The following is a 13,348-nucleotide window of genomic DNA, read 5'->3' on the forward strand; positions in this document are numbered from 1 at the left end:
GTTTGGATTTCGTGAACGAGCTTCAAAAGCAACCACTGAATTTTAGCATGGCAGGTATTACTCAGAGGTACCTTATTCTTGGTGAACCACAGTCATTGGGTACCTTTTGTTTCTGATACATTTTCGAGTTGTAATCTACATTTGTTATTATTTCTTTTACTTCTATGGTGGATCAAAGTAAGGCTGAGATTACGCTATAAAATTTTGATAAAAGATCTGTTACAAAACATCTATTACCAATAAGCTGGATACTCTGATTGGTTGCATTTTTCAAGTTTTAAGAACTTTCCTAAAACTTTTATAGTGTGATGCTGGCCTAAGGTATCTTTATGCCTATATTCTAGGACAGCGGTTCTCAACTTTTTTTACTCATGGAGCCCTGATTGACTCAAAGAGCCCTTTTTTGTACTTAATTTTTATGGTAGAGCCTTGTAGGCATCTCTTATTTACTTACCTATCAAATTTACTGATTCATTTTATTTTCCTGGATCCACCGCAGAGCACCGGTTGAGAACCGCTTTTATAGGGTATAGTTTCTGAAACTTTTGATTCCATCGCCCCCTTCTTCAGAAATGTTTTTCTCTCATTGCCCCCCAACTCAAGTGAACGCATAGGATCCTATGCTAAATCTGTAGCTTCTATTACACCTCTGGACCATTCCATTGCCCACGTTCTAAGGGCTCTAGATCAAACCAAAATGGGCAGCTCTAGGCTGTGTAGCCTATGCAATGCACAGAGTGGTGAATCAGGGGTGAAAGAAAAAAATAATTACAAAAATTGGAGAAAAAAGTGTGGTGCAAAATTTCAAATTACGAGCGTACTACACTAACACCATCTATAGCAGAAGGCCTCTGTGCTAAGCTCGTGACGTCATCTCACCTATAGCCATTGGATATAGCAGACCAGTGCATGTGCAACTTTACCCCTTTATTTGTAGTATATCCAATGGCTACAGGTGAGATGACCTTCAGTGATATCACAAGCTTTGCGCTGAGGCCTTTTGCTATAGATGGTGACTAGACTGAATGATTCATAGAGAAACCGTAATGTTTTTACTCATTTCATCAGGCTGGGAACACAGCAGTGAGTTTTCTGGGTTATTTTACTGGTTTCGACTTATATACCAGAAGGGTACTGAAACTGTCTCACACGAGTAATAATAATTAACAATAAGATAACGCTTCTAAAGTCATTGCTCATTCATTGCATCCCCCCTATTCACAAAGATTTGTACATTTTCAAGTTCCTGTCATCTATTACTCTTAATGTGTGTGTCTTTCTTGTACACAGATGGAGGCAGTTAAGCTCTCTCAACAGCCCTCATGACAATTAGATCTGTTTACAATGTGACAGTATGGAAATCGATAGGAGGTATTTTTAGCTAGGTAAGGGGAGGGGGGGGGCCTCAGAAAAATGAGTTTACCCAAGAGCCCATGTGATGATGTTGAGAAGGTCCAAGCTTACTTTATGAAAATTGCATGAAATCTCATTCCAAAAACTCAGCATTAATGTGATCTCTAGTTTGCAATATTATTGATTTTTCTGCATTTGTGCTATTCTTTTAATGGAGGTCTACAACTATAAAATCAATCGAAAATTCCGTGATTTTTTTGTTGTATGCTTCATGCTGGAAAAAAAACTACACTCAAACCTGTTTTTGTGCGGTCTTTTTTTGGGAGTTTTTTCTTATGCAATTTTTTTTTGTGCAATTTTTTTGTGTGTGGAATTTTTTTTGTGCGGTATATGAAAATTTCAATCAAATTAGAACATAATTGATGAAGTTATCAATAAAAAAAAATAGGTTTGATGGGCCATTTAGTTTTTTCGATTTTTGATATTTCATCACATAAGTATTGCGTCAGCCAATTACATTACATATGTATTGAAGTATATAATCGCAATATTTAATTGACGTCCTTCAAAGTGCTTTCATATTCCTGGACCATTAAGATAAGCCATCATTTCAAAGCATAAATTGAAGGTAAATTTATTATTTTTTCCATTTAGATATAAAGTTTTAGGATTTTTATTTTATTTTTCAACATAATCCCTGAAAATGAATAAGGGCAAAAACAAAGCGAAGAGAAAGGCAATTTCCTTAGAAACTGAGACTACGATTTTAAAACAAATAGCAGAAGGTGAAGGATCCACAGCTCTTGGTAAAGAATTTGGATTAGTTGAATCCACTATAAGAGGCATACAAAAACGTTTTGTATGTGTAAAATAATTACATATGTAAATAAAATATTTAAAAATGTTCACATGTGTATTTTCTCAATCAGATTCCAAAAGGTGTGGCGAGATTCCAAGTATCTGCCAAGCAGGGCAGCAACTAGGGGGTGCAGGCGCTGTACTAGAGGGGGTGCAAATTTCACTCTTTAATCTCTCCTTCAGGGGCGTCGGAAGTGTTTCGAACCTGTGGGTGCTCGTCTTGAGTTCCATGCAGGAAATTTCGATTTCTGAATCAATTCTGTGGGTGCTCGGACCTGTTTTACAAACTTCCGTGGGTGCTCGAGCACCCACAGCACCCCCGGCTCCGATGCCATTGCTCTCCTTCAATATTATGAGGGGGGCGCTAAAATGAATTTTTGTTGCCCCAGCTGACCTAGTTGCGGCCCTGCTGCCAAGCCTCGGGTCTTGATTTCATTTAAAAAAGCAATTCTTAGTTATGTCGTAAGGTTTTGAGTTATTTTCTACGTGAGACTTTTTTTTATGCGATCCCTATCCACCGCATAAAAAAAATACTTTTTAAATGTGTTGCGAAAAATATTTTTTATAGCTACTCGTGAAGTTTTGTGTGATTTTTTTTTTATGCGGTCCCTATCCACCGCACAAAAACAGGTTTGAGTGTATACCAAAAAAAACCCATCTTGTTAACTTGTGGTGCCCCTTTTTCCTGATGCCCTAAGCATGAGATTATTTTGTTTGATGGTTAATCCAGCCCTGATGGTGGGATACTATTCAGAATCTGGTCAATTATATAGTGCACTCAAATTTTGAGCTGTTTTATTGTTTATAAAAGATTAAGATGAAAGAAAATGAATTTAAAAAAAAAAAAGCCTTTTAGACGTGAAAGTTTTCAGTGCATACAGTAACTCTTGATATTGAACTATACATTCTAGGAGCTTACCTTTTTCATCTGCATCGTGTGTGAGAGAGAAATTAGCTGACTATATCATATAGCACATTACCTCACACACTTTTATTTTTTACTATAGCTCACAAACCTGACTTGATAGTGTGCAGAGTGGAAGATGTTCATTTTTTCATTTGCCTTTAAATTCTTCATCCAGTTGTGAAGTTGTTGATCTAAGCTTTTGGTCAGCTTCTAATTTTTTTATGGTACTACTTAGTTTTTATTAAAGTTACTTTGAAATTTTGAGCAGTTCTTTGAATGCAATTAAACAATTAAATTATTAAACAATTTTTTATAGAAACCTATGCAAAATAATGTTTTGGTTAACAAAGATTTCAGCTAACAAATGCAATTATCTGCATTAGTCGAGGTATCACTATCTGAATACACTAACTTATCAATATGAGATGAATTTTCATTGTAAGCCATCAAAATAGCATATTCCACACTAAATAAAATTGTTTATTTCTTTTGGAAGATGTCCACGTGTTTTCATATTGGTCTTAGAGATTTATTTTTTTACTTTCTTAAACCTTGGATTTTATGTAAGTTAGGTAGTAAATTGTGCTTTTATTCTCGGTCTAATAAATATTTAAGTATTTTCATTATTTCCAATAATAACTCCCACATATAATTTTTGAAATAAAATTTCTGTATTGTCCTTTTTAACCTTGCTGGATAGGAATGTCTCGTGGTTGCAATTATTTTATAAATTTTGTCTAAGTGAGGTAAGAATTTAGCCTTGATTCCTGACTTTCTGGAAGCTTTATGTGTATGAAAGTTATGTAAATTTAAAATTTGAAGGAAAAATTCTCATGAAAGTAAAATTAAAATTACATATATTGACAGAAATGCTTGATCTAGTTTCAAATGAAACTAGTTTGAAACAGTTCCCACTCGCACATTTTTATCAGTCATCATGAATTGTGAGAGTCAAGTTCAAAATTGTTTATAACAGGTTCTAAGGTCCCTGACAGAGAAATGGTGCTATGTTGTGCTATTTTATTATTTATTCAATATTGCTTGGCTGAGACCTATACAAGGGAATGTGGTGGTGAAGTTTGACAGGGATGGTTGATGTTACAAAAGAAATCGGGAACTGTTGTACAATGTTTGATGGGAAGTCGTTCCAATCAGTTATTGTTCGTTGAAAGAAACTAAATTTGTAACTGTCTGTGGATGCAAAGATGGGTTTCAATTTTTGGGAATGTTTAATTCTTTTGGAAACGTGTGAAGCTGGAGTTAGAAAACCAGAAGTGTCTATATGAAAAAGGCTGTGAAGGATTTTGAAAAGGAAAGTTAAGAGATATGTCTACAGGAGGAAAGTGATTGAATACTGAGTTGGCGCTTGAGTTCAGTAACGAGGTGGAGGATGGCCAACAGTTTAAAATGAAGTGGGCAGATTTATTTTGAATAGATTCTAATTTGTCTATATTGGTGAGAGTATACCTGTAGGCCTATACAGAATACACTGAGTACAGTAAAACTGTGATGGGCAAACTCTTTTAGAAGTGGGCCAAAAAAAAAATTTGGTCAGGCCAATATAATTTATTATAAAACATTTCTATACTATTATTTTAAAATATGCAGTGGTATCTGGCCTGCAGGCCATAGTTTACCTATTACTGGAGTAGAATATAGGTCATTGATGATGAATGTTTAGAACAACTGAGTTTTTTCTATCTTGTCTTTTTTTCCTGTAGGTTTTACAGATATTTTATCCATACTCCATCCAGTTACATCCAAATGTATTTCCTGGTCCAGATTCCAATGATTGTCCAAGAAACATAAAAAAAGAGCAGTGAGTGTAGTTATATGTATAGTATCACTGAAGAATATTTTTTTATGCTGTAAATTCTGTTGAAAGTTTCATATTAAAATCGCAATCATCAATAATATTAGTCGACATTAGTTATAACAACCCCAGTTGTTTCACCAAAAATGGACATTACATTGAAAGTTTAGGAAAAAATTGACTTTTTAAGAAAATTCATCCCCTATATTTAGACAGAATGAAAAATTCTGTTATTCATTTTGTTATAATGTAAGCCAGGACTTGTGTTCCTGCCATTACAAGCAGATAATACCAAATTCTCAAATATCAAATACACTTCATTACAAATTTAATTTACTTCTTTGCATAAAAGAAGCAGGCCAGAGAACTGATTTCAGACATTGTATTAGAATGATCTTTGTGGTGGATCATTTTATTGGATGAATAAGATAACATGGGATGAATAAGATAACATTTGGGACTTATACAAATCAGCTATCATAATATGACAGTTGCTACAATGCATAATCATTGTAACTGACGTGGTTGTATACCTGTATGCTTACATATGAAATTTGCATTTTTTTTCTTTCAAAAATGTTTTCAGACTCTCAGAGTATTTAAAGCATAGAACTCACTTAAAACAGCAGTTTTTAGCATATGTGTTGCTGTATGTATGCTAGCTCCATGTTTTTCTTCTCTAGTGCACTGATTGCCTACCAGCTTACTGTGACGTTTTCAGATATGGGTTCCTGTGGGATTTAGATGATATCTACTTTCCCCAAAAGTTAATTCTAATATTTTTAGGCACCATGTACATAATAGAAAAAGATGAATATTTGTCTTTTCTTGGTTCATTCTATTGTTAGATTTGGGAAGGTAGGGGTACTTGCTCTAAATGAAGACAAGCCGCCTTCTTGAAAAAAGATGGGACATTTTACACCGATTATAGTGAATTCTAATGTGTCATTTATAATTTCGAATTATGCTGGGGAAAGGGTTAAAGGGTGCCTATCATACGTTATGCCACAAAATCTTGTTTCTTAGTGATTGTCAAGCAGTGTATTTCTGTGTCACCATCAAGTACAATGTTTAGCTTTCCAATCTCTTTAAATGTGTGCTGCATATATAAATACACATGCAGAGAAAAAAAAAACCATGTCTGTCACACAATTAAAATTTTAATTTTTTTTTTTTTCAGAGCTATCAAAGAGAAGTGTAATAATGCTAAATATCCAGATTTATATGGTCATTATCGAGAAGCAAAATTCACTCAGACAAAACATCACTGGTGGTGGAAGGTTTGTTATAAGTTCTAGTATTCAGTAGCCATCTACCTTAAAATTTTTATTTGTGTCTGGATTGTGAGCAACATGCTCGCTAACATTTATCTAATCTGCATGGACAGTGGTGGCTCAAAAATATCTCCACCTGTGCAGAAACCTATTTTTGGCACTCTCTGACCAAGTTTCTTTGGTTGACAAGGCTGCACAGACTGCACCTGTGCAGCTTAGAGGGAGCATTGACTGCGAGTAATTTTTTTCAAAACTGCATGTCTACGCATGATGAAAATGTGATAAAATTGTGACAAACTATATCGTCTCCCCTCATGCCATAAGCACAAATGTGCAATGTCTTTGGAAAAAAAAAGAATGTAAGAAATGTGATGTTTTTGAATGTTTACTCTACCATTTTACTCTGTGGAAGTTATTTGCCTAAAATGTTTTGTAATGTGTTTCAATAGGGATACACATTGGTGTTTTAAGAAAAACTTAGATGGCAAAATAAGCTATCCGACCGGCTGATAAAAAAAGGGGGAAATTTGCACATTCATGCTTCTGGCATGTGTGGAACAATATCATATGACTATACTGTCATAATATGCAGAGAAACACCAAGTCCACTCTAGTAATGAAAAATTAGTGGGAACATTGATTGTGAATGACATTAGTAACTTTTTTAAGAATTTTTAAATTTATGATAAATATGGTTTACACTGTTTCTCTTATAAATATTAGGGAAAAAGACAATGTATTTAATACATAAAAGATGGTATAAAAATGCAAGATTTTATGCTACCCCTTAATGGAAAAATTTTCAATCAGTAAAATCTGCACTTCTCCTGATTATGCCATAAACATTTACCCTGTATCATTTGGAAAAATGGTAGCAGGGATATCAATAACTGATATTCTTAATCTACACCAGTGATTCCCAACATGGGCATTAATGTCCCTGGGGGGCGGTAAAAGCTACGAGTATAACATAGGATCCTATGGGTTAGATTGCTTTGAGAGAAAAAAGTTTCTGAATAAGGGGGTGATGGGACAAAAAAAATTAGGAAACTATGATCTACACCAGCGGTTCTCAACCGGTGCTCCGCGGAGCCCTTGGGGCTCCTTGTGCACTCTCCAGGGGCTCCGTGGCCACTCAAAGAAATTTAAAAAAAACCAGTAAAATTTAAAAAATAGTTATAAATATTTTTAAACAGTAAAAATAAATCAGCAACTTTAATGAATAATTAAAAAATGGGCCTACGGGGCTCCGCCATAGAATTTTTTTACTAAAAAGGGCTCCGAATGTCAATAAAGGTTGAGAAACGCTGATCTACACCATTCCTATTATTCCTTTAGAGATTTACTCAAATTTGGTTTGAGAAAAAAACTAGGGCTATTTTAGTTATTTGTTTAACTGCTTAACTGCCGATGAAATGTCACACAATCTCCCTGTGGCAGTTAATTCATAGACTCCCCATAAGGCGTATATATATGCCCATGGCAGTTAAAGTTAAGGGGTTAATCAGAAAGACTAATGAATTAATTGTTACTAATGTTTAAGAGTGTTTTTACAAAATAATTGGCACAATAAAATTTACTATAATAAATTCAAAATTTTTCATTAAAAGCTAGCAAATTAACAAGATTCATTTGGCAAAATAAATTTGGTTTTACAAAGGTTATTAACAGCTGGCTGATGTGAAGATATATTTTTTGGAAGGAGAGAAAATTCAACTGCCCTGCGGGGAATCTAACCCACATCCTTTCACTTTCCGGGTGAACGCCCTAGACCACTAGACTACAGACGCAATGAATATCTCAATCTTTCCTTGGAGCTCATGTGCACTGAACGGGAGCGGAGCATACGTGGACGGTCGGACACAATTCAGGCCGAAGCTCACAATTGCTGACAATGCCACCAGATGGCGACTTATCCGAAGATGACATCACTCTCCACTATCCATACAAAGCACCTGAAGTACATATATGTGACTTCAGGTCTTAACTCAGATGGTCCAAACAAAGATATCGATTCAAATTAATTAACTAAATTAAATTTTTTAATAGTTTTGGCTCAGGCGTGAAGAGGTATTCTTAGAGGCATATATTATTATGCAAAACTGACATTGTCTAAGATCTAGGGGTGGGGTGAGTTATCATTATATTATTTTTGAATAAAATATTTGTCAAAAAATTCCTCATTTTAAAAAGCATATTTTCTTCAAGTTGTGCGAAACTCAGATGAACTCACTAGCTTGCCAAACATAGGCGGAGATAGACTTGAAAGTCTAGAGAGGGGCACGATGATGATGATGCCAATTCATATATATACATGTATACATTAGACAGACGACTCCACCTTTGACGCTGGGGGGGGGGGGGCATTGCCTTTCCATGGTCCCCCCTCCCGTATTTCCGCCCATGTCACCAAATCTTGCGGAGACGCATATTTTGGTTAAAACTTTATAAAATTCATTACTTCAAAATTATTAATGTATTACCAAAAATTATATTAAAACATGTCATAATGACTCATGACACTTGAATTTTGCCAAAACATTAATTCAATTGAATCGTTAAAAACTGAGAATCTCGTAGAAGAGTCCATTGAATCGTCAATTTAATATTCTAATTTTTAATTTATAAGAAAGAAAACAAGCAAAAAAGGGAAAGGATACTGGTCTTCCTTTCCTAAACTGTTCAGAATATGCGAAAGCTGCACAAATGCTGACCATTCTAATCAAAAATAAGACAGCACGTGGAGATCGTCATATGAACAGCCATAAGGAAAGTATTGCTGTTCGCATGGTGATCTCCACGTGCTGTCTTATTTTTGATTAGAATGGCGAACAGCCATAAGAAAAGCATTGGCCGCTGTGGTGGTCGAGTGGTCATCGTGACGGACTCTCATCGCAGGGACCCGGGTTCGAGCCCCATCGTCATCACAGTGGTGGTCGGCTGAAGTTGGTTTTTTGTGGTTCCCAACTTTGAACCGCGCACACACTTACACTTCCGGCACAACTCACTAGGTAGTAAATTGCCTATGGCAATAGACGTGAGTTGTGATCGGGTTGAAAAGAAAAGGAAAGTATGGCAAGTGAAGTTTCCTTGACCAGCTTTATGACCTGAGTCACGAGACTTCGATCTTAGCTTCCCATTGCAACCCTTTGCGCTTCCTCTATGTGATACAGGGCTCGGCACGAGTCACTTTTTCCCCTAAAAGTCACTTGTTTAGAAGCTGGTCACTTTTATTACCTATTTTCGGGCCCAGGTCACTTTTTCCACTTTTTTTAGCAAAAAAACCTCGGTCTCGCTCTTTTCTGCTGTCAGTGTTTTTCTTTTCTTCAAGGAGGAACTTTACCGGTTCAAGGTCGCTAATTTTCTCCCTCCCTTCATTGAACGACGATCGTACAAGGAACCCCTATATATATATATGAAGGCGTCTTTATCTTCCCGGGAGCATACCGTGTGACGTCAGCATAACTTGATTTCATTAAGCGTATTATTAGTACGCTTTGGAGAATACTCTTGTAGCTGGCCAACGTTAAAGAAGCTCGCAAGTATTTTGAATTTACTTACAATAAAAAAAAAATCATCCGACTGAAAATCGCAATCTATCTAGAAATAAAATTTGTACTATTTTTCTAACTGGATTTAAATCGCAGCAAGAAACCGTAGCCCCAGATATGTTCAAAAGGAGAACTATTTATGAAAAGATCACAGATTCCTGCAATTCAACGTTTATAGAAGGATGACGTCACTCTCTGCTACCATACGAAGGTTTTTAACAACTGGCTGTTGCGAAGATATATTTTGGAAAGAGAGAAAGTTCAACTGCTCCTGCTGGGAATCGAACCCATGTCTCTTCACTTTCCGGTTGAATTTTCTCTTTCCAAAATATATCTTCGCAACAGCCAGTTGTTAAAAACCTTCGTGTGGTAGCGGAGAGTGACGTCATCCTTCCATAAGTCGCCATCTGGTGGCAGCGTCAGCAGTTGTGAGCTTGGCCTGAGTCTGGTCTGGCCGTCCATGTACGGTCCTTTTCAGTGTACACGAGCTCCAAGGAAAGATTGAGAGATTCGTTGCCTCTGTAGTCTAGTGGTCTAGGGCAGTGTTTCTTAACCTTTTTCAGCTCATGGCCCCCCTATGGATCACATTTTTTCTCGTGCCCCCCCCCCGTCCTATCCAGGGCTCACTTCTACCCTCATCCAAGGGTGAGATACTTCCTATATTTCATTATGAATGAAATTTTAATAAATCTGGTACTAGATCTGGTACTATGATTTCAGGGGTGGGAACTCTGCGGCAATTGCGCCGCACTGCGCCAAAACTAATATCTTGCTCCATCCTGCTCCAATAGCGTATTTTCGCATTTTTCTGCACCAAATAGCGTATTTTCGCATTTTTCTGCACCAAATAGCGAATTTTGCTTCAGTATGCCCGGAATTTCGGAAAGGGCGGCAAAAAATTTTTGTTCCTGCTAGCCACGAAACGTTTCTTTACGAGAAGAGCGTGTTTTATTCCACTATACTTAAACTATCGGCCCCTGATCAGGCTTTCCATCGCGAAACCCCGATATTGTCCGTGATCGTGGAACTGAAGATGGTTTGCAATGCCTTTCAGCTTTAAAGTGTAAATTCGAGTTTTTCCGTTAAAAAAAAAAAGTCGTCACTGGAAGCAGCAGAAATTACTGTAGTCGATTGTCATTGTGTTAAATCCCGATGTTTCGTGAAAAAATTTTTCATTCCGGGAGTAAAAAGTGCATGTCCACCGAATTACGAATGTTAGTTTAGAAACTTTGCCGAATAACGAGCGTTAAATCGCCAATGTTGCCGAATAACAAGCGTTAAATCGTCAATATCGCCAAATAACAAGTGTTAAATCGCCAATCTTGCCAAATAGCGAGTGTCAGATCGCCAATCTCGCCAGATAATGAGTTCTGAATCGCCAAACATCGAGTTGATTCTTCCGAAATTCTCTCCCATTTTGCAACAATTTCTTTCCAAGTATAAAAAAATTAAAAACTTATAAAAATTTTTTAGCTCATTTGAAGTGCTGCTGTTCAAGGCAGCAAATAGTGTCGTCAGTAAGCAAAAATCATCTTAAATAGACAGGTGCAAAAAATTTTATGACAGCCGCTCTTTAAAACAAGGTGTCAAAAGCCTAAAGCACCAAAAACAAAAATCAAGCTGACGAAAAGATGTTTGATAACAAAAGACATGCTGCAGTTTTATTTTGAAAAGGGTTGAGGGTTAACGAAAATATTCTTGTTAATTTCACTGCTCCCATTTATAAATATCTGCTCCGAATCCCATATTTTGCTGCTCCAAAATTGCTCCAAATCTCGAATTTGCTGCTCCAAAACTGCTCCAAATCCTGAATTTTGCTGCTCCAAAGCTGCTCCGAAATAGACTTGGTCACTTCCCACCCCTGTGATTTTCACATGTAAGCTGTTACTTAACAGCTAGAAAATCATAGTACCAAATCCTATATAGTGCAGTCCCCCTCCCTCCATTATAGACATGAAGACACGGGTCATGGCCACATAGACCCAAGGGTTAAGATGCCCCTGGTTCTATGGACGTATCTGATGAGTTTTGAAAGTAATAATATTTTTCAACCATGTTTAACTTTTAAAGCTTTTCTCTTCACAGCTCTCTATGACTCCCTTCACCACCTGTCGTGGATCACCTTTCTTCTGATTCCCTCCCGGGGTAGTAAAATTACGTTTCCCCTCCAGAAAAATATCATATTACGGCCATGGTAAATTGGGTGCCCCGGGTGGGGGGGGGGGCGAATTCACTGTTTTTGTTCGTTGAAAATTACGGGAGGAGTTTTACGGAAAATTACGGAATTTACATACATATAAACCCTGTATGTCGTTGATTCGATTTTTGTGTTCATTTTATCCTAATTTTCCGTATTTCCCGATATATTTCTATCGATTTTCGCATATTGCCGCATATTTGGATAATTCATGTTATAAATTATATATTTTTTTGTAATTTTATGTGCCCTTTGGTAGCCATCTTGAATTGACCGCCGCAAAACGGCGATTGATTGAAAAAAGTCACCACGTTGGTTCTTACAAATTTACCGGGGAAGACCGCTGAGTCTTTTCCTGTTAAAAATTACGGGGGGGGGGGGGGCAAAATTATATTGTTTCTGGGTAAAGTAGTAAATGTTTTTTTTGCAGGGGTGTATGTTGTGTGTAAAAAAAAAAGAAAAATATATATTTAAAAATGTTTCTCTCAAAAACCAAACAATTTCAAAACTGGTTTATTTACTCACTCACCCAAGGGCAGTATTATTTTGGAGCCCCCTCCGCCTGTAAAAGAGTAGACCCACCCACCCTTCCCAGTCCAACCATAGGTGGAGATAGACTTGAAGGTCTTAGGGGTGCGGCAGATGACAATTGATATACATCATGTATACATCAGTAGGCTCTGCCATTGACGCTGGGGGGAGGAATGGATTGCCCTCCCTCAACGTATAAGGGGCCGTTCAAGTATTACGTAAGTAAATTTTTAGCCATTTTTGACCCCCCCCCCCTTGTCAGCAAAATTGCGTCATCAGCTCTGCCCCTCTGAATCCTAACTCATATTTTCATAAAGGGTGGTTGATGACGTAAGCATTATCCAAACTCCCCCTCCCCCCCTTGTCATCAAAAGTCAGCAAGTCGGACCCCCCCCCATCGATGATGACGTAATACTTGAACGGCCCCTAACAATTAAAATAATTTAGTTAATTTAATAATTTATTTAATTCAGTAATTTAAGTAATATTTTAATTTAATAATTTAAAATAATATTGTTAAAAATGTAATTTTAGTTTTTTTTAAAATCAATCATTATAGTTAATTTCTTAAAATTTGTTGGAAGGTATTATACAAACCTAATTATGTAAATCAATTTGTACTAGTTAAAAAAAGTTTGAGTACATTTTGTATAATGTTATTCATAGCATAACATGAATGAAAAATCCACTAGAATGTAGATGGGACAAATTCTCTCATCAAATATTGTGTTATTTCATTTTTTTTCCTCCTTTGAATGTGAAAACTTTTTCCCGTTTTGAAGTTTTTCCTGCTTAAATTGATTTTAAGATGGGCTGTGGAAAGCAATATGGGGCCATTCAAGTATTACATAAGCAAATTTTTAG

At 36.5% G+C, this 13,348-nt stretch overlaps 1 protein-coding gene across 2 annotated transcripts in view; it reads left to right on the plus strand.

Moving 5' to 3' along the window:
- Positions 1 to 13,348, plus strand: part of Mgat2 (alpha-1,6-mannosyl-glycoprotein 2-beta-N-acetylglucosaminyltransferase) — a 114,879-nt gene that overhangs the window by 31,459 nt on the left and 70,072 nt on the right. For both annotated transcript variants that reach the window (XM_089239672.1, XM_089239671.1), the window contains exons 4-5: positions 4,840 to 4,937; positions 6,112 to 6,211. In XM_089239672.1, the coding sequence (XP_089095798.1) occupies positions 4,840 to 4,937; positions 6,112 to 6,211 (198 nt within the window). The remainder of the gene's footprint in view (positions 1 to 4,839; positions 4,938 to 6,111; positions 6,212 to 13,348) is intronic.

The sequence above is a fragment of the Pholcus phalangioides genome, unplaced genomic scaffold, assembly GCF_987345545.1.
Source record: "Pholcus phalangioides strain wild (caught in Gottingen) unplaced genomic scaffold, Ppha-v1.0 ptg000011l_1, whole genome shotgun sequence".
In the NCBI taxonomy this organism is placed as follows: Eukaryota; Metazoa; Arthropoda; class Arachnida; order Araneae; family Pholcidae; genus Pholcus; species Pholcus phalangioides.